General features: G+C 38.3%; 1 protein-coding gene across 9 annotated transcripts in view; it reads right to left on the bottom strand.

The window, feature by feature from the left end:
* Positions 1-24500, bottom strand: part of PRUNE2 (prune homolog 2 with BCH domain) — a 256556-nt gene that overhangs the window by 192695 nt on the left and 39361 nt on the right. For all 9 annotated transcript variants that reach the window (XM_038527051.1, XM_038527042.1, XM_038527046.1 and 6 more), the window contains exons 2-4: positions 16339-16443; positions 12966-13168; positions 10776-10939 (exon numbers count right to left, since the gene is read on the bottom strand). In XM_038527051.1, the coding sequence (XP_038382979.1) occupies positions 10776-10939; positions 12966-13168; positions 16339-16443 (472 nt within the window). The remainder of the gene's footprint in view (positions 1-10775; positions 10940-12965; positions 13169-16338; positions 16444-24500) is intronic.

Below are 24500 nucleotides of genomic sequence, written 5' to 3'. Positions count from 1 at the left end.
ACCCACAGAGGCAGGAGGGGGTGTTAGATGTGGCAGCGTTTGGGGAGAATCAAGTCTTAACAAATTTCAAAAGACTGCAATCACAGAATTATATTCTATAGCCACCAGGATGATAATCTGGAAAATAGTAATAGAACAAAACTAGAAAATTCTCAAAATTTGCAAATTAAACAATGCACTTCTAACTCATGGTAAAAGAAATCACAACATAATTAGAATGTATTTTAATTGAATAATAATGAAAATATGACATTTAAACTTGTGGAACACAACTGGAGCTATGCTATGGGGAAAGATATCTTTAAAAGCATCAGATATTAAAAAAAAACAGCAAATATTCAACTAAAAAATGTAGAAGAAAAGATATAATTAAATATATAAATATATCGGGATCCCTGGGTGGCACAGCGGTTTGGCGCCTGCCTGTGGTCCAGGGCGCGATCCTGGAGACCTGGGATCGAATCCCACGCTGGGCTTCTGGTGCATGGAGCCTGCTTCTCCCTCTGCCTGTGTCTCTGCCTCTCTCTCTCTCTCTGTGTGACTATCATAAATAAATATAAATTTTAAAAATATATATATAAATATATAACTTACATATTTATATAATACATAATATGACAATTATATAATAAATTTTATAATTTCTATAAAAATATAAATATTTTGAAAACCACTTAAGAAAAAAGAATGAGGGGGATCCCTGGGTGACTCAGCGGTTTAGTGCTTGCCTTCGGCCCAGGGCGTGATCCTGGAGACCTGGGATCGAGTCCCACATCAGGCTCCCTACATGGAGCCTGCTTCTCCCTCTGCCTGTGTCTCTGCCTCTCTCTCTCTCTGTGTCTCATGAATAAATAAATAAAATCTTTATTAAAAAAGAAAAAAAGAATGAAACAAAGCAAAATTTATCAAAATGAGGAATGAAATGGTGACATACTACAGATTCTAATGACACTAAGAACAAACTGTAAGAGATTATAAAATTCTGCTGAAAATACTTCTGAAAAAAACTCAACTTCTCAAAACTGGCAAGCCAGAAATTTAAAATCTGGATGGTTTTGTAGCTACTTAAAAATGAATCCATTAGGGGCACCTGGCTGGCTAAAAGAGGAGAGTGTGTGACTTTTGATCTCAGGGTCATGAGTTTGAGGCCTACATTGGGAGCTGAATTTACTTAATTAAAAATGATTCCATTAAATTTAATATCCATAGTTTCAAACTTTAAAGATATATATCAATTTTTAACACAAATTCTTCCAAAGAATAGAGAGAACACTTTCCAACTTATTTTCTGAACCTAGCCTAATCTCAATACCAATATCCAACAGGGACATTGCAAGAAAAAAGAAGTAAAGGCAAGTCTCTTTTATAAACATAGCAAAAAACAAAAACAAAAACAAAACCCTTAAAACTAATTCCAAATAAAATTAGCAATATATTATAGGTTATTATATAGTCACCAAGTAGGGATATCCTAGGAATTAAAAGACAAATTAACAATCAAAAATCAATCAATATCATTTGCCACATTAATAGAAGAAAAAATCATCATGATAATCTCAGGCGATGTCAAGTAATAAAACTACTTCATAAAATTCAAGATTGAATCATTACATAAAATCTCAGCCAAGTAGAAATAGAACACAACTTCCTTAATTTGATGAAAGGCATTTATGAAAACCAAACAAAGAAAGCAAACCTTGTATTTAACTGTGAGGTATTGAAAGACTTCCACCTCAAATCAGGAATGAGGCAGAGATGAGATGCCTGCTATTACTATTTCTATTCAACACTGTACTGTGAACCCCAGCCAGAGCAATGAAGCAAGCAAAAGAAGTAAAATGTATAAGGAAAGGAAAAGGAAAGGAAAAGAAGATATAAAAATTGTAATTTTTCATAGACTATAGATTTGTGTATATAAAAAACTCAAAAGAACCTATAAATGAGCTCAACATAGTAGGTAAATTTAGCAAGGGTGCTTGATATAAGCTTAATAATACAAAACCTGTATTTCTATAAGCAATCATAATTAAAAATTGAATTTTAAAATAAAAAAACTGTAATAGCATCAAAATGTAAGATCTTTAGGAAAAAATTCACAAAAAATGTGCCTGGCTTATAGTCAAACCAAGAATCCATTTTCTTTGATTTGAGGATCTTAATTTTAAAAAACATAAAATAGAAGTGCAGTATTCAGAAATTAATCTAACAGACACTGCACTAACCAGAGTCTTGCAGAATAATTCAATGAAAGACACTTCTGACATTGATTTATGATTGTGACTTGACAGAAAGAAGATGGTACACTGATATAAGTGGGGGAAAAATAACTCCAAAAGATGCTCACCATACTCCGAGTTGTTTTTACTGCAAAAGAATGGCTATGGCCCAACCCTATTCATGGATTCATCTAAAGCAAATTTTTCTACTTCACATTAAAGACCCGTTTATTTTTCTACTTCACATTAAAGACCCGTTTATCTATATACTTAGTTAAATATCAGTATCAGGATATATAGCAGCCAAAGGCACTCTTAGCAAAATCAAACTTGTTTTTGGAGCAAGAGTTGATTTGGATCTGAGGATTTGTGGATTTGACTTCCAGCAAATTCTGCAGAACTAAAAAAATATTTAAATCTATACACATGTACCCAGCAGTGTCCCTGTTATTCACGGGCCAGGAGGGATTGACAAGAAGCAACAAAGAAAGCAATTATAATAAAATTGTAACAAACATTTCATTCCATTAGAAAAAAAATCAACCACAATGTTCTTTGTTCAAAAGAATGGCAAAGTGAAGGACCTCTTGCCAAAAGCAATTGCAGTACATTAATATTAAACATGATCTAATGAAGTCAGAAGTTGTTTGGGGAAAACATTCACCACAGTAAAGGCATATTCTGCATGATAAATTCTTAGCAGAAAAGAAGGAATTTAAACCTCTTTCCTTGTTTCACTTGGGATCGATTTTTTTTCATACTGGAACAAAAAATACATAAATAAAAGCATGAATCATGGAGGGGGCAGGAGAAGGAAGGAGGGAAAAAAAGATAGAAAATACAACAGCTCACATTTTTGCCTGAAAAGGGACAAAAAAGAAGCGTATTATTCAAGTGCTTAATAATCTTCTATATTTAAAATGTCTGAATTTAAGAATAAGGCTCATCTTGGCACGGCATAAGAACTCTGAGGTTGAGGAATTGTTCTGGTTTTATAACTAGCAAAATAAATAAATAAATAAATAGTAAGTAATCTCTTTCCTCTACCCACAACGCAGATCTTCCCTCTTCCTCAGTAAAACAGGACAGAAGAAATTCCCTTTGGACTTTGTAACCATTTCGGGAGACAGATGATTCACTGGAAGAGGATGATTCCCTCTTTGGGCAGGAGAGGGGAAAAAAAAAAGAAAGGAAGGAAGAAAAAAAAATCTGGCACCAGTTCCTCTCTCATTTGACCTCCTTAAAAGGATCTTTTTTGAAGCTGTTAATCCAGGCTACTAAAATAGCAAGCAACTATTCTTTATTGAAGTTCAGATGGAACTGCCAATAGGAAGGAGGGAGTGTGTTTCTTAAAAACCTCGGGCATGGGTTTTCTGTGTCCTGAGCGATGAACAATCGCCCTCATTTGTTTCACTATTCATATTGTGGCTCTGTCAAGGCCTTATACAAATAAACGTGACAGGCCTTTCAGGGGAGTGTAGTCTTAATGGAAACCCGACTGGTAATCAGTGGCTGCAATCTCATCATGGCCAGCTGGTTCCCAGAAACACGCACGCACAAACACACACACACACACAGGCACACGCCTGCGCGTAAATCCCCAATGCGATGATTCAGCGATTTAATGGACCTTAAATTTGGCAATAGTCTTCTCGTGCACACCTCTGGGGAAATTAAAGAACACAGGTTGAGGATTCTAGTGGGTTCATAATCGTTTGCTTTTGGCAAAAACTCAAGGCAAAACCAAACACCAACTTCAGGCCACTCTGAGTGTATCCAGTGACTTTTAAATAGGTGCAGGTTGCAGCTTGTCTGAAAATGATAACAAAAAGATCATAGAAGCGGAGAGTAGGAAGCTGGGGGAAAAAGGAAGAGCAGGAAGAAATGAAAAAGGAAAGGTGGAAGAGGAGAAAGAAAAAAAAGGGGGATCCCTGGGTGGCTCAGTGGTTTAGCGCCTGCCTTCGGCCCGGGGCGTGGTCCTGAAGTCCCGGGATCGAGTCCCAAAGAACGAGCCACAACAGGGAAAACAGACATGGGGAAGGGGAGAGAAATAAAATGGCATTTCCAAAACTCAGGGTCATTTTCCATCCCATCGGAACGAACACATTCTCTCCTTAGACAAACAACTTCTCACAAATAATTAGAAAGTAATCTATGGAAGTCAATCTGCGTCTTCCAGTTGAAAGTGATGCTAATGATCTGTATCTTGAAATTTCTAAGTTTGAGGTACATCTTATTAAAAGACCACAGCAAGACCTAGCTTTTGTAAGACATATTAATTTAAGGAAATGCAAATTATGTGGACTTCATTAAATCCCCTGCAAAGTCTGAACACACATCGGCCATGAGTGAATCACCTGTTGACATTTACCCGTAACTGTCCTGCCAGGGCCCAGAGGGTACAGTGACAAGGGAGATCATTAGAGAAACACAGCAGGTTATTTCTACCCTGGCAACACGATGCCTACTTCTAATTGGTATATAAATGATCTTTTGACGATATCTGTAATAACCAGGTCTACCTCAGTATTTGAATATGATATTCCCCCACACGGCAAACACTAACATATACACCTACAGCTTTAAATATAAGACTACAAAAGATTCCAACATAATTGAATTTAAATATTTGTTTCCTGTATTGAGAGAAAAACAGCAACATGTAGAGAAAAGAAATTTAGAACAGAAAATCAGGTTTCTAGACTAAGAGTGAAGTTGATTAAAACAACTTTAAATATTTGTTTCCTGTATTGAGAGAAAAACAGCAACATGTAGAGAAAAGAAATTTAGAACAGAAAATCAGGTTTCTAGACAAAGAGTGAAGTTGATTAAAACAACATCCCACTTATTGGGGAGTGGGAAGTATCTGACACTCTGCACTCAGTTCCCACATCAACTGCTACTAATGTGGGAGGGTGTCTATGACATTATTATGGGAATTTTCCAGAAGATTGATACAAGGGAAAACGACATTAGACTTAGATTTCTTTTGAAAATGAGGAACTGATATATGTATTTGTTTTAGAAATGATATAAATATTACAGTTAGTTTGGTTTCTATTTTTTCAGTGGCTCCAGGAGGCTCACATGCCAAGTTTTAGATTGAATACTATTACTTCTCAGGTTCTTACTCTATCTTGATCTTATCCCTTCCTTGGCACATTTTTGTTTTTCCTGATGCCGACTTTTTCCCCCTGTTTTATTATATTTGCATGCATTTTTGTAAGCCATTTCAAATACTCTATGCAAGAAGAAAGGACATGAATACTAGATATATAATTGATGACTGACTTATGCAAATAGATACTACATTTATTGATTGATTGATTTCATTTATTTAGAGAGAGCACACACATGTCTGGAGGAGAGGGGCAGAGGAGGAGAGAGAAAGAGAGCATCTCAAGCAGACTTCACACTGAGCACAGAGCACATCGCAGGGTTCGATGTCAAAATCCTGAGAGCCTGATCTGAGCCAAAATAAAGAGTCAGATGCTCAACCAACTGAGGTACCCAGGTGCCCCAATACTGTATTTAATATAAATATAGACTTCTAATAACAACGAGAGTATAACTATATGATTCCATTTACATAATATGCAAAACAGGCAAAACCAATTCGTGGCATGGGTAGTGAAACTATAAAGGAAAGCAAGGAAATGTGCCATAAAAATCAGACTGGTTATCTTTCATTAAGGAGAAACTGAGTAGTGATGAGAAGGGGCACAATGAAGTCTTCTTGTTCTATTTCTTTACCTCAGTAATTGTTAAAAGGATGTCCCTTTTGTGATAATTCACTGAGCTTTATATTTATGTTTTCTTTTCTTTTCTGTGTATTATACTCCATTAAAGGGTTAAAATTATATATACAGGGATGCCTGGGTAGCTCAGTCAGTTAAGCATCTGCCTTCAGCTCAGGTCAGGATCTCAGGGTCCTGGGATAGAGTCCCACCTCCATCTTTCTATTAAGTGGGGAGTCTGCTTCACCCTCTCCCCCTCTCCCGCTCTTGCTTGAGTTCTTTCTCTTTCTCTCCAAATAAATAAATAAAACCTTTTTAAAAAGTATATATATAAATAATATACACATAAATACACATAAATAACCAAAAGATGAAAATACAAAGGCTTTTAAAATAACAGAACAAATTCTAATAGGATTTCTTTAAAGCTAAAAGAGAAAAAATAAGAAGAGGGTTTATTATTGGAAAGGACAAAATCCAAATTCTGGACATTAAGAACTAGGGGTGGGGGCACCTGGATGGCTCAGTGGTTGGGCATCTGCCTTTGGCTCAGGTCCTGATCCCGGGGTCCTGGGATCAAGTCCCATGTTGGGCTTCCTGCATCAGACTCCCCACAGACAGCCTGCTTCTCCCTCTGCCTATGTCTCTGCCTCTCTGTGTCTCTCATGAATAAGTGAATAAATTCTTTAAAAAAAAAAACACTGGAGAGATGGGCAAGAATGAAATGGATATTATCATTTCACAGAACTAAATCAATACAATCATAAGAGTAGAAAGTATTTGCATTATCGTGCATAATCCATTTTATGGGTGTATTTATTGAGAGTCTACTATGTGGCAGGCTCTGATCCAGGCATCAGAGACACATCGGTGGAGCAGTGAACAAAACAAAGCTTCCTCATGAAGCTTGTATTCTGGAGTGAAGGAGCAAAAGGGAGGAAAAAAGTTGTGATAGACTGAAAGATGAGTAGATAGAGAGGAATAAGCATTCCAGAAGGAAGGGACAACTTACATAGCTCCTCAAGAGTGGAGTCTGGCATGTTTGAAAGACCAAAGGGCCCCTTTCCCTGGAACACTCAAAGGGAAAAGATAGGAGGGAATACGTGATGTCAGGGCAGGCAGGGGAGGGGTCATATCGTAGACTGGGGGCTCAGGGATGATGCTTGGATTTTGAGTGTGATGGGTTTTAAGCAGGAGATTGACACAACTGGTTTGTACTTTTAAATAGCCATTCTGACTACTTCATAAACAATAGATTTTATGAAGGAGAGAGGGCAACACTCAGACAACCACTGCATTAGTGGAAGAGAGGGAGAATGGCAGCTCCAACTGCATCACCTGCAGTGATCAAGGGAGAATGGACAGATTCTGGTTAAGTTGTAGATGGAGAGTCAGCAGGACTGGATGACAGATCAATATGGGAGGAAATGAAATAGAAAGGATCAACTATCTTAGACTGTGGCTGGGGTAAAGGGTGGTGGCTGGCAGTGCCTTCTACTGACAGGGGAAAGCTGAGACAAAAGCAGCTTTGGAGGTACAGGGTACTAAAGGGGGTCCATTCCAGCCAGGCTAAGGCGAGCCATGCATGTGAAGATGTCACATGGGCACTGCAGACAAACCAGGGATGATAAAGAGAGGTCTAAAATCTCAGAACGAAATGAAGTCACTTAAGGATAGTGTGTAGACAAGAAACAGACTCCTAACTACAGAGAAAAAACTGATAGTTACCGGGGGTAGGGGAATGAGCAATGGGGGAAGTAGGCAATGGGGATTCGGCAGTGCATCTGTCGTGATGAGCACCGGGTTGTATGGAAGGGGTGAATCACGATATGGTACACCTGAAACTAATATTACGCTATATGGTAACTAATTGGAATTTAAATAAAAACTTTTAAAAAAAGAATCGTATAAGGAAAAAAAAATTGTCCCAGGATGAAGTTCGACTGCACTAGAGTGCTTAGAAGTTGAGTAGAGAAGAAGGAGCTGACCAAGCAAGACTAAGGAAGAGTAGCCCCAAACTCTTGCACATTAAGAAACACAACGAAAATTACCATTTCCCCCCCAGCATAGCAGGCTAAGGAGCATACTGCAGGTCCTCTCCAGGGACTGAGGGGATCAATGGCCCACTTGAAATCCATTTACAGCACACTAGTGTGCCCCAGCATGATGTGTTCTAGGATTTGCCCATGGGAATGAAAGGCAAAGAACAATCAAATTGATTAAGTACTTTGTTCATAGTAAATTTGGGGGGGAGGGGATTTTGGTACAAAATTTATAATAATATATCCTCCAAAGAAGCTAATTAGGATACTTTTAAAGATTCTTCTGTCTCAGCCATAAATATTCAGTCTCACGACATCAGGAAACAGACATTTCTCAAAACTCTTTGTGGCAAAGGTGTGCATAGAAATTTTACATTCCTTCAAGATCTAGAAAAATGCATAAACACATTCTAGAAATGCGTGTCATATCAATGATTATTTTGAGCTCCCCAAAATATGAAATAACATCATAGCTGTTTATACAGAAAACTCTTTGGACAGGTAACTATATATGTTATGAAAACAAAGAAGGTTAAAATTATTTATAGGTGCATCAAAAGCCTTCCCCCATAGGTTTTGTGTTAGTACATGATCAGAAAACGGAAATAGGACTTTGAGTTTAGTGAATATTGCAAAATTCAACTTGATTCCTTTCTGATACCTACTAAAGATTTAAAAAACTGACCTGTTGTCCTTCTTATTCTGAACTTCTGGGTCTTCTCTCTCTCTCTCTTTTAAGATTTTATTTATTCATTCATGAGAGACACAGAGAGAGGCAGAGACATAGGCAGAGAGAGAAGCAGACTCCCCATAGGAGCGGGATATGGGATTCAATCCCAGGACCCCAGGACCCCAGGACCCCAGGATCACAACCTGAGCCAAAAGGGAGATGCTAAACCACTGATCCACCCAGGTGCCCTGAGTTTCTTCTTTAAAGGCAAATTTCCTGGATCCCCATCCTTTAATTTCTTCTTGGCAAAACTGTTCAGTGATGTGCACCACCCCTCCACGTATGTATACACACATACGCATGCACACATGCATACTTTGGCCAAGGGTCTCCAGAGACTTCTTTCTACTCTACTAAGCCACCTTCCAGGCTTAGTGACTCTGCACTCTCTCTCATGACAGTTTCTGTATCTGCAGTCTTTGCATGCAGAAGCACTTCGTCCTCTTACATCCCAATGTGCGAGCAGCAAAGAAGTGGTGTCCTGATTCTGCCAACTTCCTATAGGATGCCACTTCAAGCCCAACCTTATGAAAAACTCCAATGATAAGAAAAAACAAGGTTCTTGGTATCTCTGCTAACCAAAGCCAACATAACTCATAAAAGGGTCTGCATCCTTTCTAATTCCCTAAACCTGAATATCACCATTATCATCATAATCATCAACAACAAAATCATACCTTTGTACCAATGTATCACGGTTTGATCTGATTTTACTATTCATGGAAAAGCAGGATGATGAGCAATTTATGGACTACCTTTCTTTCCTACTAAATAATACGTGTCTTTTTTTAACAATAAACCAAGCTTCTTAGTTTGTGAGAAATTTAAACAAAATGCTCTCTAGTGTTTGCCTGCACTGCACATTTGCAGTGCCCAACAGTTTCCCTCTTGGCTGAGATCCCCAATTACCTTTATTTTCCTTCTGCTCTGTCATAGAGATAAATGTTCATATTTACTTAGTTTAGTCAAGGGCACAGTTTCCCACAGAGCATTTTTACAGATGTCCATTGCCAGAAAAATACTTAAAACAGGTTTACTGGGGTCACTGGTTCTGAAATAGTCACAAGAACTACATAACTTTTGGATATTTTCCTCTCTGCATTGTGTAAGAGACAGAGGGAGCAAAGGAAAGTGTCCTCAGACGAGTGGTGTCAACATACTCTTGGTCTTCTTTTTAAAAAAAATTCTTTCAGTCTGTTAATCACTGCTTTTTGTTTTTACTTTCTTGTGTTAAATACTTCTGAGAAAAACTCACATATACCATGTTCAAGATGGAAGAAAGAAGAAAGAGAAAGAAAGAAAGAAAGAAAGAAAGAAAGAAAGAAAGAAAGAAAGAAAGAAAGAAAAGCTTTATACAACACCCAGAGCCATCCTACGTGAGACGATACTGAATTTTTGTGATAATTTTGTGCCACCAAAGTCAACTAACAATTTCCAGGTTAGAAACCCCTTTTGGAAGTGGTAGGTTCCATGGATGGAAATGAAAAATATTCAAAGGGTAATTGATAGCAATGTGCTGGGAACCCAGGGCTGAGTCAGGATGGGAGATTGTTACTAGAGTGGGGCCAACGAGGTGATAGGTGACTATAAAAGCCCAGACACAAAATCATCAACATGACAAGTGTTTATTTTGCCATCCAAGCAGTGTTCCACAAGCCAAACATATACAAGTAGCAGGAGATATTTCAATATGAGAACATGGATTCTGGCCCTGAGTCACACTGCTGTGGGACAAGAATCACCTCTGGAAGCTGCTGGAAGGCCAGAGGAGCTATCCTCGCTCCCCAACAGAGGTACAGCAATTCCATTTAAAACTCCTGTCTAGTGAAACAGCAAAGATCCTTCATGCCTATTTTTAAATGCACATTTTTAATATTCAGTATAATGCTACTCTTTAACAAACTCTTTACTCCCTGCTTCTCTGATGAAGCTTCCCGTGGTCTTTAAAGGGGTTGTTAACCCAAGAATGGATCACACTCATTCTGCATGAGCAAGTCGAGAAACACTCCATTAAGCCTTCCAGTATTTAATAGAAAGAGCCATCTCTCACCTCTGAGGAGATGAGCCAGCTGCTCAGTGATGAGCTCAGGAGCCTCCTGGAGAATCTCTTTCACCACAAGGGAAGAGGAAGACTCTCCGAACTCAAGCCCACCATCGCTTTGCTCCACTGGATTAATGACTTTGACAACCGCTGATTCTAAACTGTTGTCCTCACTGTAAAGCAAATGGAAGAGAGGAAGACAAAGAGATATGGCACATTTTCTTACTTTCTAGAAGTGTCTAATCTCTACCCCCGCACAAATGACTTCCTCTCAACAGCCAAAAATCTGAGTAAGCTCACATGACTCAGAAGAGAAGACCCTTATTCTATGCATCTTCACATCCCATTTCAGCAAATTTACTCCCCAAAAATCTTAGTAGGTAGCCCCTCACACCTCAGCACTTCTATCTCTTGTTTTGCCATTGGACAATAATAATAATAACAATAATAATAGCTAACATTTGTTGAGCTTCCACTACAGGCCAGACACTATTTTCAGGCCAGATGGAATATCACCACATCTTATACTATAAAATGACCCTACAAAATGGGTTCTAGTAAAACTTCCATCTTAAAAATGGGGAAACAGAGGCACAAAGAGGCTAAGAAATTTGTCTAAGGTCACAAAGCTTGTAAGCAGACCAGCCTGTGTCTAAACTCTGATCATCCAGTTCCAGAGTGTGCACTCAGTCCCACCACTGGAGAAAAACTACTACGGGCTCATTTCCTTTCACGATCACCCTTCATACTTCAGATAAGTTGGTTTTATGAGAGGCAGAAAGATGTGAATAAGACTGATGTTGGAAAAAAAAAAAGACTGACGTTGGTCTTTCCAACTGACAGAAACAAATCATGGCAATGAAGGAAATAAAGATCTCAATTTATTTTTGGAAAGCATTCTGTTTCATAAACAGTCCTAAAGCTAGAGTTCATAGAGTCAGTCCTAAAACCAGCTAAGGTTTTCCAATTTAACTGGGAACAAAACTCTTCCAAAGATTCTGACCAATACACACATTTCATAGTTCATGCCTTTGACTTCCTGCACTACTTGCATTGGTTGGTTTGAAAGAGTTAACACATAAATTTAGTCAAGCAGGTAATGATCCTGAGCACTGATAATTGAAGTCGGTCAAATTAACTCCCAGTAACTCTCAGCCAGTTGTCAACAATTGATTAATACATATTCAAAAGAATTTATTTATCAAACAGCATGGGGATGAAAACAGCCCCACGCAAGCAGACTATTTTCAAAGCTCTTTATGACAAATGAACTGCATGATTGGCATTATCATGTATTCATACCTGAATATGCTTTCTAAAAAGGGTTAAATAAAACGATTAGATAACTGTACAAGTTTTTCTTTCATGTGTAGTAACATCAGTATCCATTGGTTAATGACCTAAACCATTAACAAATTGGCAAAGTGTACAAAAAAAATTATTGTCTCAAACTAGAGGCGTTTAACTGGTGACTCTTCATTCTTTAGCACCACAGAGTTTATCAAAAGAGCAGTTTGTGAGGGGCTAGAAAGTCCTTGAAGGCAGATATTTTGTCTCATTCCTCTTTATGTAAACCTAGATTCTTGCACCAGTTAGCAACTCCTACATACTTACTGAAGGAGGCAGAAGATTCAAGTTTAATCCAAACTGCATGTGGTACCTTGGACAAGTTATTTGCAACAGACTTCTTGTCCATAAAATAACGAATCTGAGCTACCTGAACTTTAAAAATCCATCCTGCTCTTATGGTATAAATTGCTATGAATGAATGAGCCAATGATACAGGTGACTTTCACAACTGATCTCTATGATTTTTCATTTTAACACTGAGACTTCTTTCTTCAGAACCTTTTAGTTTTATTTGGTTTTTAATTTCAGTTTTCATTACATATTTACAGCATCAATACATAGGACTGTTGTGTTGCTATAATAAGCTGTTTGAAATGGTTCAAAATTATAATTTTGGTCACTGTCTACAAAATCTTTCCACTCAAAATGTCATATTTGAAATATAAAAGTCAAAATAGAGGACTGGCAAAGCCCAAATTTCGCAGTAAGAGAAGAAAAAGAAATATTATTTTTCCTCAGGTGTCCTCTGTCTTTAATGCATCTCCCTAAACCACAAAAATCCTGAACAAGGTGATACTTTTCCCTGAAGAGCCTTTGATTAAAGGATCAAAGCTCCCTTCAGAGCCTTACCTTGCCAGCACATTGCTGCCAACAAGTGTTATAGATAACTTCCCTTCATCATTTAGCTGATGCAGATTAATTTCATCTCGGAATATGTGGAATGATTCAGAGATATTTAGCTCTTCTAAAATAAACCGTGTCTCGGCGAAGTAATTGAATTCAGTTCTTGGTATGTTCAGTACTGGCAAACAGAGAACTCCGGGTGGGCTGACCTATCAAGAAAAAAGTGGACTGAAATTACTGACAGCAGAAGGAGCACAATTCCATTTGTTTCAAGCCCAAGGGCAATGTAAAAGGAACAAAAGTCTTTTGGCCTCACTAACCCATATGACATGCAGAATCAGCTTGTCCTGAACCTAATTAGCAGAGCTACAGGTAAATGACCCCTAATATTTTTTTAACCTCTGGTTACTACTCTACATGAAACTTCCCATGCCTTATTTGAAATATATTTCGTCTCATTTCAATGCTTCCACAATAAAAAAAAAATACACACACATTCTCCTCTTCAGGGGATACACATTCATGTCTTTATAGAATTGGCAGAAAATTAGAATGATTGCAGCAGGTGAGGACTGCAGTGACACAGAAGGGCCTATTTTTCCCATCTACATGGGATGTCTGCCATTCAGCTCCAGCCGATGGTTTAGACATGAAAATTTCAGTTCCAGAATAGGTGAATCTTTCAATTACTCAAGGAAAGCTGGAAATCTAGATTTGAGGCTGTTACCCCTGATGTTTATTACCATTTATTTTTTTAAGTTGAACATACTATGCATGCTAACAAAAACTCATTTATGGGCCAGATTTGGCCAAAAACTACCAGATTGTGATCTCTATTAATTTCTTATTTTTAAAAAATCATTATTATTAACAAACCTGTTATTAAAAAATTGTGGTAAGGAGGATAAACCGGAAAGAGGTAGGAGTTGAAGAATTTCAGATTCACAAGAATATACTTATTCGTCTATAAGAATTTTTTTTAAAAGGTGCTTTTAAAAATCACTGAGTGAAACATAATAAGCCCCAAATATCACTGAGAGAAGGTAGGGTTTGGTAACAGCAAATTTTTGCATAAAGTGAACAGACACTGTCCTTACATCATCACTAGCTCTGTCAAAGCATAGTGCTTATTCCACAATTTTAATATCTTGGTCATCTATCTCACTTCCTTGCCTTAAGAAGCCAGGGATTTGGGGCACCTGAGTGGTTCTATGTTAAGCATCTTCCTTCAGCTCAGGTCATGATCCCAGAGTCCTGGGATCAAGCCGAGTCAGGCTCCCTGCTCAGAGGGGAGTCTGCTTCTCCCTCTGCCTCTTCCCCCCCCCTCCCTGCTCATGCTTTCTCTCTTTCTCTCTCTCTCTCCCAAATAAGTAAATAAAATATTTTTGTGAAAAAAAAAAAGAAGGAAAGGATTTTTGTCTTTTTGATTCAGGTAGGATTCTTAGTGCATAGAACTGTCTGGTGCATAGTAGGCTTTTAATACTTATTTGTCAAGTAAAGTAAACAAATCACCCTCTGCTCTAGTATACAAAAGGCAAAGCCATTCCAACAAAGTGTCTTTTCTCTTACCTATCAGGCTAATCCTGAATCACAATTGTGCAATAACAATTAGAAATTTATGTATGGCAATTATTTTTTCCTAATTCATTGACTAAGTTACATCTAACTCCCGATATTGAAACTTGAGTCAAGTGCATGTGACCTGAAGCTCTCCTGGGGTAGGACCTGTTCTGAGGTTAGGATTGGAACTAGGTTCTAGCCACAGCCTCTGCTGTGTGACTTGGAGAAAGCATTTTCCTTTTGGAAACTCAGTTTAACCCGTCTGTAGAATGGGGCTTACCTACCAGAGTGAAAAGTATTTAAATGGAGTCATACATGTGAAGTTGCAAAGCTCTGCCTTTATTATATGTGTTAATTTTCTCAGAGACAGTCGCCCCATTCTCAGAAAAAAAATTAAAATGGAATGCAGACCTCTGGTAGAGGGCAGCACCTGGTAAACTAAGAGGGAGGCCCAGAAATATAACAAATTCCAGTAAGTGACCCTTCCCTTCGGTAATTCCATGTTTGTCCCTATGCTGAATGGAGAGCCTTGGAAGGAGAGAAGAGATCACACATCTCTTTATCCATTTTATCTATCACAACTACTTTCCCACTCCTTTGGTCACATGTTATATTTATTGAAGACACTGAAGTTGGTTGTGGATGGTGTTATTATATAATTTTCTTAAGAGTCCATGCCACTATAGGTCTAAAAACAAGTCTGGTTCCCTTAATTCTGTGTTCTTGAGATGCAACAGTTTTTTTTTTTTTTTTCCCCTAGGAGTCAAGAAGTCAAGCTAATTGGATTAAGCATTTAAAATATGCATGTCGACACAGGCACATTTGTCTCCTTATACCAATTAATCTCCCTTGCAAAGTTCAACAAATTTTAAGATAAATTTGATATACAGCCCATATGTGGATATCAGAATATTTTACCTGGCATTTTTGTCAGCTACTGCCCTAAGCCATCCTTGCCACCCACAACTCATTCTGGAAGATTGGGTTTCATGTGAATATAAATCACTCTAGATCAGCTATGCATACTCTCAGAGCCAAGGATCCAAACAAAATTGGAATAAAATAAATCAGACTCCGGAAAATTAAAAATTCTGTGAAATTGGGAATAGCACCAAGACACTCATATTGTGCTTTTTTAGATTTTGAGGTGACGCATTATCATGGGCTGGTGAATTTTATGAAATGGAGATTTTAAAACAATTTATTAAAAGGTCTTTCCACCCCTGTAGGGATGTTATAGGCTTCATAGAGTACAAAGATTCTCATTCAAGGGAGATTATCACTAACTGAGAATGACCTTGCTGTACAAAGTCAGGGCTAAAAGGCAAGAACAGAATAGAGATGTGACATGTAATACCTCTATTGCTGAGAATTCTAGCCAATATGCTCTGTATTTCATGCAATGCTCACACACATATTTTTCTACTCCCAACGGCAAGACTAACCAACAAGGATGATAAAGGAAAATAAGAAATTCTGATCCTTATTTTTGTTAGTTCTCTGAATTCCCATAGAAGTAAACAACTATCTATCATATATTCTTAATTTTTTTTATTTGAAAGCATTGATCTTACTGAAATAATGTTTCACAAAGAAAATAGATAAGAAATAACTAGAAAATGTCTAGCGTACAGTAGGTGACCAATAAATATTTGTTGTTTAATGGATTATAATACATTATTCTCTGCAACAGTAAATCAAGAACATGAAAAGTGAATAGGTTTTAAGTGTATAGGTTCCTCGTTTTTACAGAAAATATTTGTTCTTGTGAGTTACATCATAATTCAAATAGAAAAAGCATCACCTTCTTTCCCCTCACCTTGTCTAGAAAGTAAGCGTATGTGAAGGCAGAAATGAGAGAATCCAAGTCACACGATTTATGTCCAATAACCACATGGACCTTCTCCAGGCGTTTGCTTCGATTCTGAAACAAATTCAAACAAAACATCACCATTTAACGTGCAACAGATCAATATAAAAAGGACATCTTCCAATCTTCTTTCAAAAGAATGCCTTAGCTATATGCATACACAATTGCAGAAATTCATAAATTTATCATGAAGTTTTACATGGGGACACAAAATTGCAGAACATGTTTAATATCCAGAAATGCTCAAATTCTAGTGCATCATCAGGCACAGAAAATTGTGGGTTGTGAATTCACAACCTTAGGAGCTTCCCAAGGTGACATGTGCAAGTGGCTTCCACATGCAGAGGATGGGAAGAGACAAAAGAGGGAGAACTCTCCATATGGGTAGGTGGTAGTTTAATAAACAAGGAAACTTGCAAGGCTTGTCTTGGGCATGTGAAAGATGGATGGATCTTCACACCCAACTGCCAGAATCTTTAAAATTTAGATAGTCACATGTGGTCTCAATATCACATTACTCTCTCAAGGCTGTGTCCTTGGAACAACTCCCACTGTGGGAATGGTGGACAGAGTGTGCATTCCAAGGACAGGGTAGAGGGCAAGGAGCTTCCAATCACCTGGGTCTAACTCATGAGTCAGCCAATAGTCATGTCCTCTACATGACCTCTTCCAACAAAAATGTGGTCTTATTAAGATTATTACAGCCTAACTTGATATGAATTGTGTCTCTGAATCATAATTTTTTAAGATTTTACTTATTTATTTGAGAGAGAGAAGAGAGAGGGAGAGCACAGAGGGAGAGGGAGAAGCAGATTCTCCACTGACTAGAGAGCCAGACATGGAACTCTATACCTGGACCTCGAGATCATGACCTGAGCTAAAGGCAGATGTTTAACTGACTGAGTCATTCAGGTGACCTTGGGTCATAGTTTTTTAGTAAAAGATTATTTTGGTCCAAAGGGAAAATCCATAGTATAGTAGTCCACCTTTATCTGCAGGAGATACGTTCCAAGACCCCAAGCGGATGACAAAACTGCTGATAATATTGAACCCCAGATATACTCTGTTTTTCCCTATACATACATACCTATATAAAATTTATAAGCTAGGCATAGTAAGAAGTTAACAATAATAACTAATAATAAAATAGAACAATTATAGCAACATACTGTAATAAAATATATATAAATGTAGTCTTTCTTTCTCTCTCAAAATATCTTCTTATACCGTGCTCATCCTTCTTGTGATGATGTGAGATGATGAAATGCCTAGGTGATGAAATGAAGTGAGGTGAATGACACAGGCACTGTGACATAGCATTAGGCTACTATTGACATTCTGACAATTGTGAGAGGAGGATCATCTGCTTCCAGACCACAGTTGACTGTGGGTAATAGAAACCATGGAAAATAAAACCATGATAAAGGAGAACTACTGTAGTCTATGTCATTTCCTTAAATAAGGTGTTCTCTTTTTTTTTTTAAGATTTTATTTATCTATTTTGAGGGAGGGGTGGAGAGAATGCACCAGTCGGGGGATGAGCAGAGGGGAGGGAAAGAGAGAATCTCAAGCAGATTCCACACTGAGCACGGAGCTGAACACGGGGCTCAATTCCATGACCCTGAGATCCGTGACCTGAGCAAAAATCAAGAGTTAGACCAACCGAGCCACCCAGGCGCATCCTAAGATGTTCTTAATTTGAGAGGCATAGTGACTTTTTCATATGTCCTTGATGTAGAACACACAATTTGGTAATGATTTATTTTTTCCTGCCATATTTTGGGTGACAAGATATGTTCTCTCTGCATTATATTCTATAGTTTAGCAAATGAAAGTGGTAACATTTTTCCTCCCCCCATGGAAAGGGATGTGATTATGTTATTGCTCTAAAATTATAAATCATTGCTATTAAAAAGTGTACATGGTCACCTCTCTAGAAGACATATTGTTTTCTTTCCTGGTGTAACTCAATAGTTACTTAAAATTCCTTTATAGAAGGCTGAATTCCTTGTAAAATACTTTGGAAACGCCAAAGAAGCAATAGCTTCTAGAAAGTTCCACAGCAAAGCTGTCCAATAATGATAACTAAGTAATCTAAATTAACTTCTTTATAGTATGTCAGAGATGGCACATATGTGTACTTCCCCCACTTTTTACCCTTTGTTTTAACTTCTCTATTTAGGCCTGACTAGAAAGCCTACTCAACTGCAATATTGCTCAGAGGCTCTATAAAAAAATTACACTTTTCATGACGATTCCCAAAAAGCAGCTTACTATTTTTTCTACAGAACAAAGGGAAATATTACTTAGTGACCTACTAGGTATTTTACAAATGAATCTATGAAGTTGTTGTTGGCATGGAACTACTGATGTCAGAGTCAGAAACAAGTTTTAAACAATCAGGTTGTGGCCTGAGAAACAGAAAAAAGTAAATCTTGAAGGAGGTTAAGAGTCTATCAATAAAAGGACTGATAACAGGATCAATACTGCAGATGAGTCATCTGTGATATTGCCAAATTAAAAAAAAACACATGTATTTTTTCAAATATATATTGAGATAATGATCTTCAGCCAAACAACATGACTTGAAAGTATGATATAAACTCTCTGAATGTAATTACAACTCCCTGCCCCTCATCACCAAACAACTTTAACCACCCCCCTTCGCCTTCCTTCTTCTCCCAGCCTCCTTCACTTAACTTCATAAATTTATAGCTGGCTAATTTGTACCCCTGGGGATTCTAGCCTAGGCCCAGTTCTCATCTGAAAGCTGGGAGGCTTCCCCTATGCAAGACTGTCAGATATTCTAGAGGTACCTAAAGAAATTTACGTAAATGGAATTAAACTCCATCACAACACAAACAAATGCATTAGGAAATCATATTACTGTAGAAAGCTGTTCTTCCGAGAAGCTTGAAGGTCTAAGTAGACATTACCTCATTTCTCCTCTCAGATCTTGTAAGGCAGACAGTAAGAAGATTAACAATACTTTTTTGCAGGTCAGTGGATTCCATGATGAGGCCAGGACCATTACCAGACCCCATGACCCAGTCCAGAGAGCCCTCTCCCCTGGCCCTGCACCAACTACTCCACAATGTCATAATAACTTCAGCATCTATAAAATGAGTGAGCACGGGGATTGAGGGAGAAAAGAGAATGTTAAACATGCATCCTAAATATAGCAAGACTTAAAACATTTATAGCATCAAAATTACCCCAAAGCTGACCCTTCTGCTGTCTTGTCTAAGTTGGACAATTCCTAGGCACAGCATTTTGTCCAACACTCAACTTGCATGCAAGACGTGTGGGAAATAAGGCTTATGTGTCAATTCATTTTCAAGTCCAAGCCAGTTATTACTTAAAAAAAAGAAAGAAAGAAGCTAAATAAGATTGTGAACCCAGAGCATGGTAGACCAATTCTCACAACTCAAGGATCTTTCAACTTTGTGATTTATTCATTCTCGTCCATTTAAAGGTCATCTTACAGGTCAGGCTATAGGAGATCCTGGTACAAAATCTTGAGGGTTGCCTCTCTTTTCATGTTCTCTTGTTTCTCCTCTGACCTTCCCTTCTTCCCACATGTCAACCTCCCTCATACTCGTGCCCTCTTTAAGTGCCATTTGCTCCTATCTGCTACCTGCACTCAATGCCCCAAGATCCAGGCTCCAACTATCTTTCCCCCACCACCCACCTCCATCAAAATGTGTCATCCTGGGGATGCCTGGGTGGCTCAGTGGTTAAGTGTCTGCCTTTGGCTCAGGGTGTGATCCCAGGGTCCTAGGATTGGGTCCCACATTGGACTCCTTGCAGGGAGCCTGCTTTTCCTTCTGCCTCTGTCTCTGCCTATCTCTCTGTCTCTCATGAATAAATAAATAAAATCTCTTTTAAAAATGTGTCATCCTGATGTCCATGCTATCAGGGACCAATCTGCTTCTCTACAAGCAATTCTATACTTTCATTTTAAACAGACCTTCCAGAGATTATGCCACAGTCCAAAAAGATGATCAGAAATTTCAAGTTGGCTGAAAATGCACCAGATAAAAGAGACATCACAAGAGGTAATTTTGATGCCTGCCAATAAGCCTTAAAAGTGATAGGCTTAGGGGCACCTGGGGTACCTCATTCTTGATTTTGGCTCAGGTCATGATCTCAGGGTCCTGAGGTCAAGCCCCGTGTTGGGCTCTGCACTCAGCATGCAGTCTGCTTGGGATTCTCCCTCTTCCCACTTCCCCTCTCCTTGCTCATCCTATCTCTTCTAAAATAAATAAATAAAATCTTTACCAAATAAAGAGTGATAGGTCCAGCCTCAAAAAATCTCAGATCTTCCTAAGTGCCTAAATCCTACAAAAAAACACTAAGATATAATTAGTGTAGCAAAAGTTAGATTTTATCACAACCATGTTCAGAAAGACTTCTGCCTGCTTAGAGGAATAAAACATGAGATTAGTTATGTAAACTCAATCAGTAGGTGAGCCCAAGGAATGTGTAGGGTTTGGCTTTTCACATCGAGGGGTCAATAACCAGAGAACACTGGCTCCACTTTCAAGTTTCCCACCACAAATGACCTTGGAAGTGGGAACAGAACAAGCACAGAGGTCAAGTTCTGGCAATAAAGTCTGGGAACTGATTTCAGTTGTCCAAGGATGGTAACAGGGGGGTCCTTCTGATGTCTGGTCTATTCTGTGATAGTGGTCCCATCTACAGGGGCAGTAGTGAACCATGGAACTGAGAAGGGACTCTTGACCACAGTGATACTCTCTGTTCCTGGCCTCTCATAGCAGGTGCGTGGACCCTTTCCTATTTCACATCCTCACATATTTATAGACTTGAAGATGTCTCATCTTAATATCTATGTCCCTTGATACAGTTCAACTTAGGGTCTGACTTATTCACAAGCAGACAATTATGCCCAAACAAAAGTGACAATTTTATCAATTCAATTAATTATTGTCATCCAACTAATAAAAATCTATTTGTGCTATACAGCAGTAAACCAAACAGACAAAAATCCCAGCCCTCCTGGCACTTGCATTTGAGTGCAAGGAGATATGATGAACCAAATAATTAGATAATAAGTTGAGAGGTAAGGTTCACTGGGATGAGGATCATTTGAGAAGGTGACATTTGAGAAAGATCTAAAGTGAAGGATATATCTCAGGCCAGGGGAACAAGAGCAAAGGTCCTGAGATGAGGGTATGTCCAGCATGTTCAACAAATACTGACTGCCTAGTATATACATTTTCTAAATGTGACTTTGTAAATTCCCAGTCAGGAGTGAATGGATCCGGCAGGTAGGTGTCCATTCCCTATTATTGTCACAAGCACATCCAGCATTAAGGAATCTTAGGAGACAGAAGATTCATCACTAATGCCTAAACCCAAAGCTGCACAAGCCCAACACAGAATGGAATTTTGGTAATGGGTAGAAATAGATACTATCCTGCTTTGTCATCTACACTTCCAAATAGAATCTTTCCTTAATCAATGTATAAAAGAAAATATATCGGACATGTCAGTACTGCAGATCTAATTTTGATATGCTTTCAAAGTGTAATCCTATACAACACTAAAATGAGACTTCTTGAGGAAGTTTACTTAGCTCTTTTAAAAAGCCAGCAAAATGCCTACACATTCAGATGCAACTGCCCATTAAAAGAAATTGCACTTGTCAGGCAAAAACACATTCAAACACACTCACAGAAAATAGAATCGATAGGAAAGAGGGCTTCCAGGGTCCTGCTAGAAGTCTAGGCCCCTTCATCAGTTTTCTCATGGGCGTAGCCTCTGAGAAACAAAGTTACTCCAACCTATAACTTGACACATTGAAAGTCCCATAGTTAGCATTTCATCAACAGGCCTTGTGATACAGTTATGATTTCTCATACCCATACTCCCCAACCCACCTATCTTATAAATCCTGTGAAATATTTTCAAAAATAATTAATTGAAATGAATTTTGGTTTTGAAAACATTATAAACAAAACCTGCAGACATTGGGAGAGTGTCTTTTCCTCACACCCTATAGCAGGACACATTTCTTAGGCCCTCATCCTTAACCAACAAATGAAATAGCAAGAGAAAAAGAAGTTTCTTGATTTATCAGGTAATATCACCAAGGAAAGTCAGGCAAAGAAAAGAGAAGGAAGTTGAGCTAGTGCTTCTTTGACTACTTCTAACTCCAAGTCAATAAGGGGTTTTCCTTCCTGGAAGCTGGCTGTGGATGGTCCAGAAAAGGGCCCTAGTTCCCCCTCAGGAGACCCCAGGCTCCTGTGGTTACCATGATCCTAAGTGAGAAGACTCAGAGGGTGGGTGGGAGGAAACCTAACATGCTGCTCATGACCTCCAAAGGTCCTCAGCTCCACCCAAGTCACCGTCACCAGGAAAGCCACATAGAAGGGGATACAAGAGAGACCACAGCCAAGGGAGCAACAAGGACAAAGGGAGGGCCCAGAGCAACCTGGTCCTTCAAAGGTGCCAGATCAGCTCTGCCAGAAATAGATAAGTCACAACCCTTATTCATTTGGTAAACAAACGAGTTGTTTTTGATCCTGACCCTGGGTTTAAGATAATATCTATAATTCCTCACCTCCTGAAAGTCTCATGATCTTATCATTACCTGGAGAAAGTTTGGGGCCCAGGGGGAGAGAATGCTGGAGAAAATAAAGGACACGGCATCAACAGGAAGTTAAAAAAAAAAAAAAAGTAGGGCGCCTGGCTGTCTCAGCCATTTAAGCATCAACCTTCAACTCAGGTCATGATCTCTGGGTCCTGAGATCGAGTGCCTCAATGGGCTCCCTGCTCAGCGGGGAGTCTACTTTTCCCTCTCCCTCTGCTCCTTCTCTCTGCTCATGCTCTCTTTCTTTCTCTCTCAAATAAATAAAAACTCTTAAAAAAACAAAAACAAAGAAGGAAATGCTTATCACTGTGCAGGTCCCCAGAACACAAGGATTTTTCCTGCTAATTGAAACCTTTATATTTTATTCTTTATTTTTACTTATTTTCTGGTAAGAAAAAAATACATGAAATTATAAAAAGTCAGATATAACAAAAATTAATAAAACAAAGATAACTGCTGTTAACAGTTCAATAATTGATTATTGATTATTCCACATTTTAATTTATGCATATATATTAATAATGTACTTTACAAAAATGGGGTGTTTCTATTCCCATTCTTTAGATAATTGCTTTTTTTTCACTTAATAGTATGCTATGGACCATGCTCCATTATCAAAACTGTAGATATTCTTTATTCTTTTTAGCTCAAGGGTGGCAATGGTATGAACACATATGTGTGTGTAAAATTTCTCGAATCAGCATAAGAGCCTTTTATTAAAAAAATCTCCATGATATCACCAAATAGGAAACTCTATCCCACCAGCCACACAGTCCAGTTTTATCCTAATGGTCATAATTAATTTCTCCAGAGAGCTGTAACTCAGATCATGTTTAAAAGCAAAAACATTTACCAGAATCTGCAAATTCAGGACACAGACATTTTATATTAAATTTTCTCATAAATGTCCTAATTTACTTGGTGATGTACTAGATGAATATGAACCAAGGAATCAGTCTTTCAATGATAAGACTCAAATGATTTTGAGGTCATTTGTCTCACTTACTGATAAAACTGAAACCTAATCAATTCAGATAAATATATATTGCCTATAACCTCGTGCCTAACTGCCCTCCCACTAACCCCAATCATTTTTCCCCTCCAGATTCTCTTTAATAAGGTGAAGAATGTTCTCTCTTACTGTCTCGCATTTGGGGACAAATAGGGCCTGGGAGTCAGTCTGAGCAAACTCAGCTATAAATAGCTCAGATCCCACACACCTACACCTCCATCTGTATTGTCAAATCGGAGGCCACTCTGGCTAGGCAGTAGGGGACCCAAAAGTTAAACCCAAGCATTGCCTAAGACCCTACTTTCTTGGATGGGTCTTATAGTTCTCAGTTCCTTTGGGGTCAGGCTCCTTTTAGCTGGAGCTTTGGACACCTCAGCTGAATTAATTCTTCCTCAACCTGTTTGTTGCCCATCTTGAAAACAGAGTGTTCTCAAAAGGAGTGACTTCATATATGATTTATATACTTCTAGGTCATAAAAATGA

This window comes from Canis lupus, chromosome 1 (assembly GCF_011100685.1).
Source record: "Canis lupus familiaris isolate Mischka breed German Shepherd chromosome 1, alternate assembly UU_Cfam_GSD_1.0, whole genome shotgun sequence".
Taxonomy (NCBI): Eukaryota; Metazoa; Chordata; class Mammalia; order Carnivora; family Canidae; genus Canis; species Canis lupus.
The sequence above is the reverse complement of the archived record's forward strand: the minus strand, read 5'-3'. Positions and strand labels throughout refer to the sequence as shown.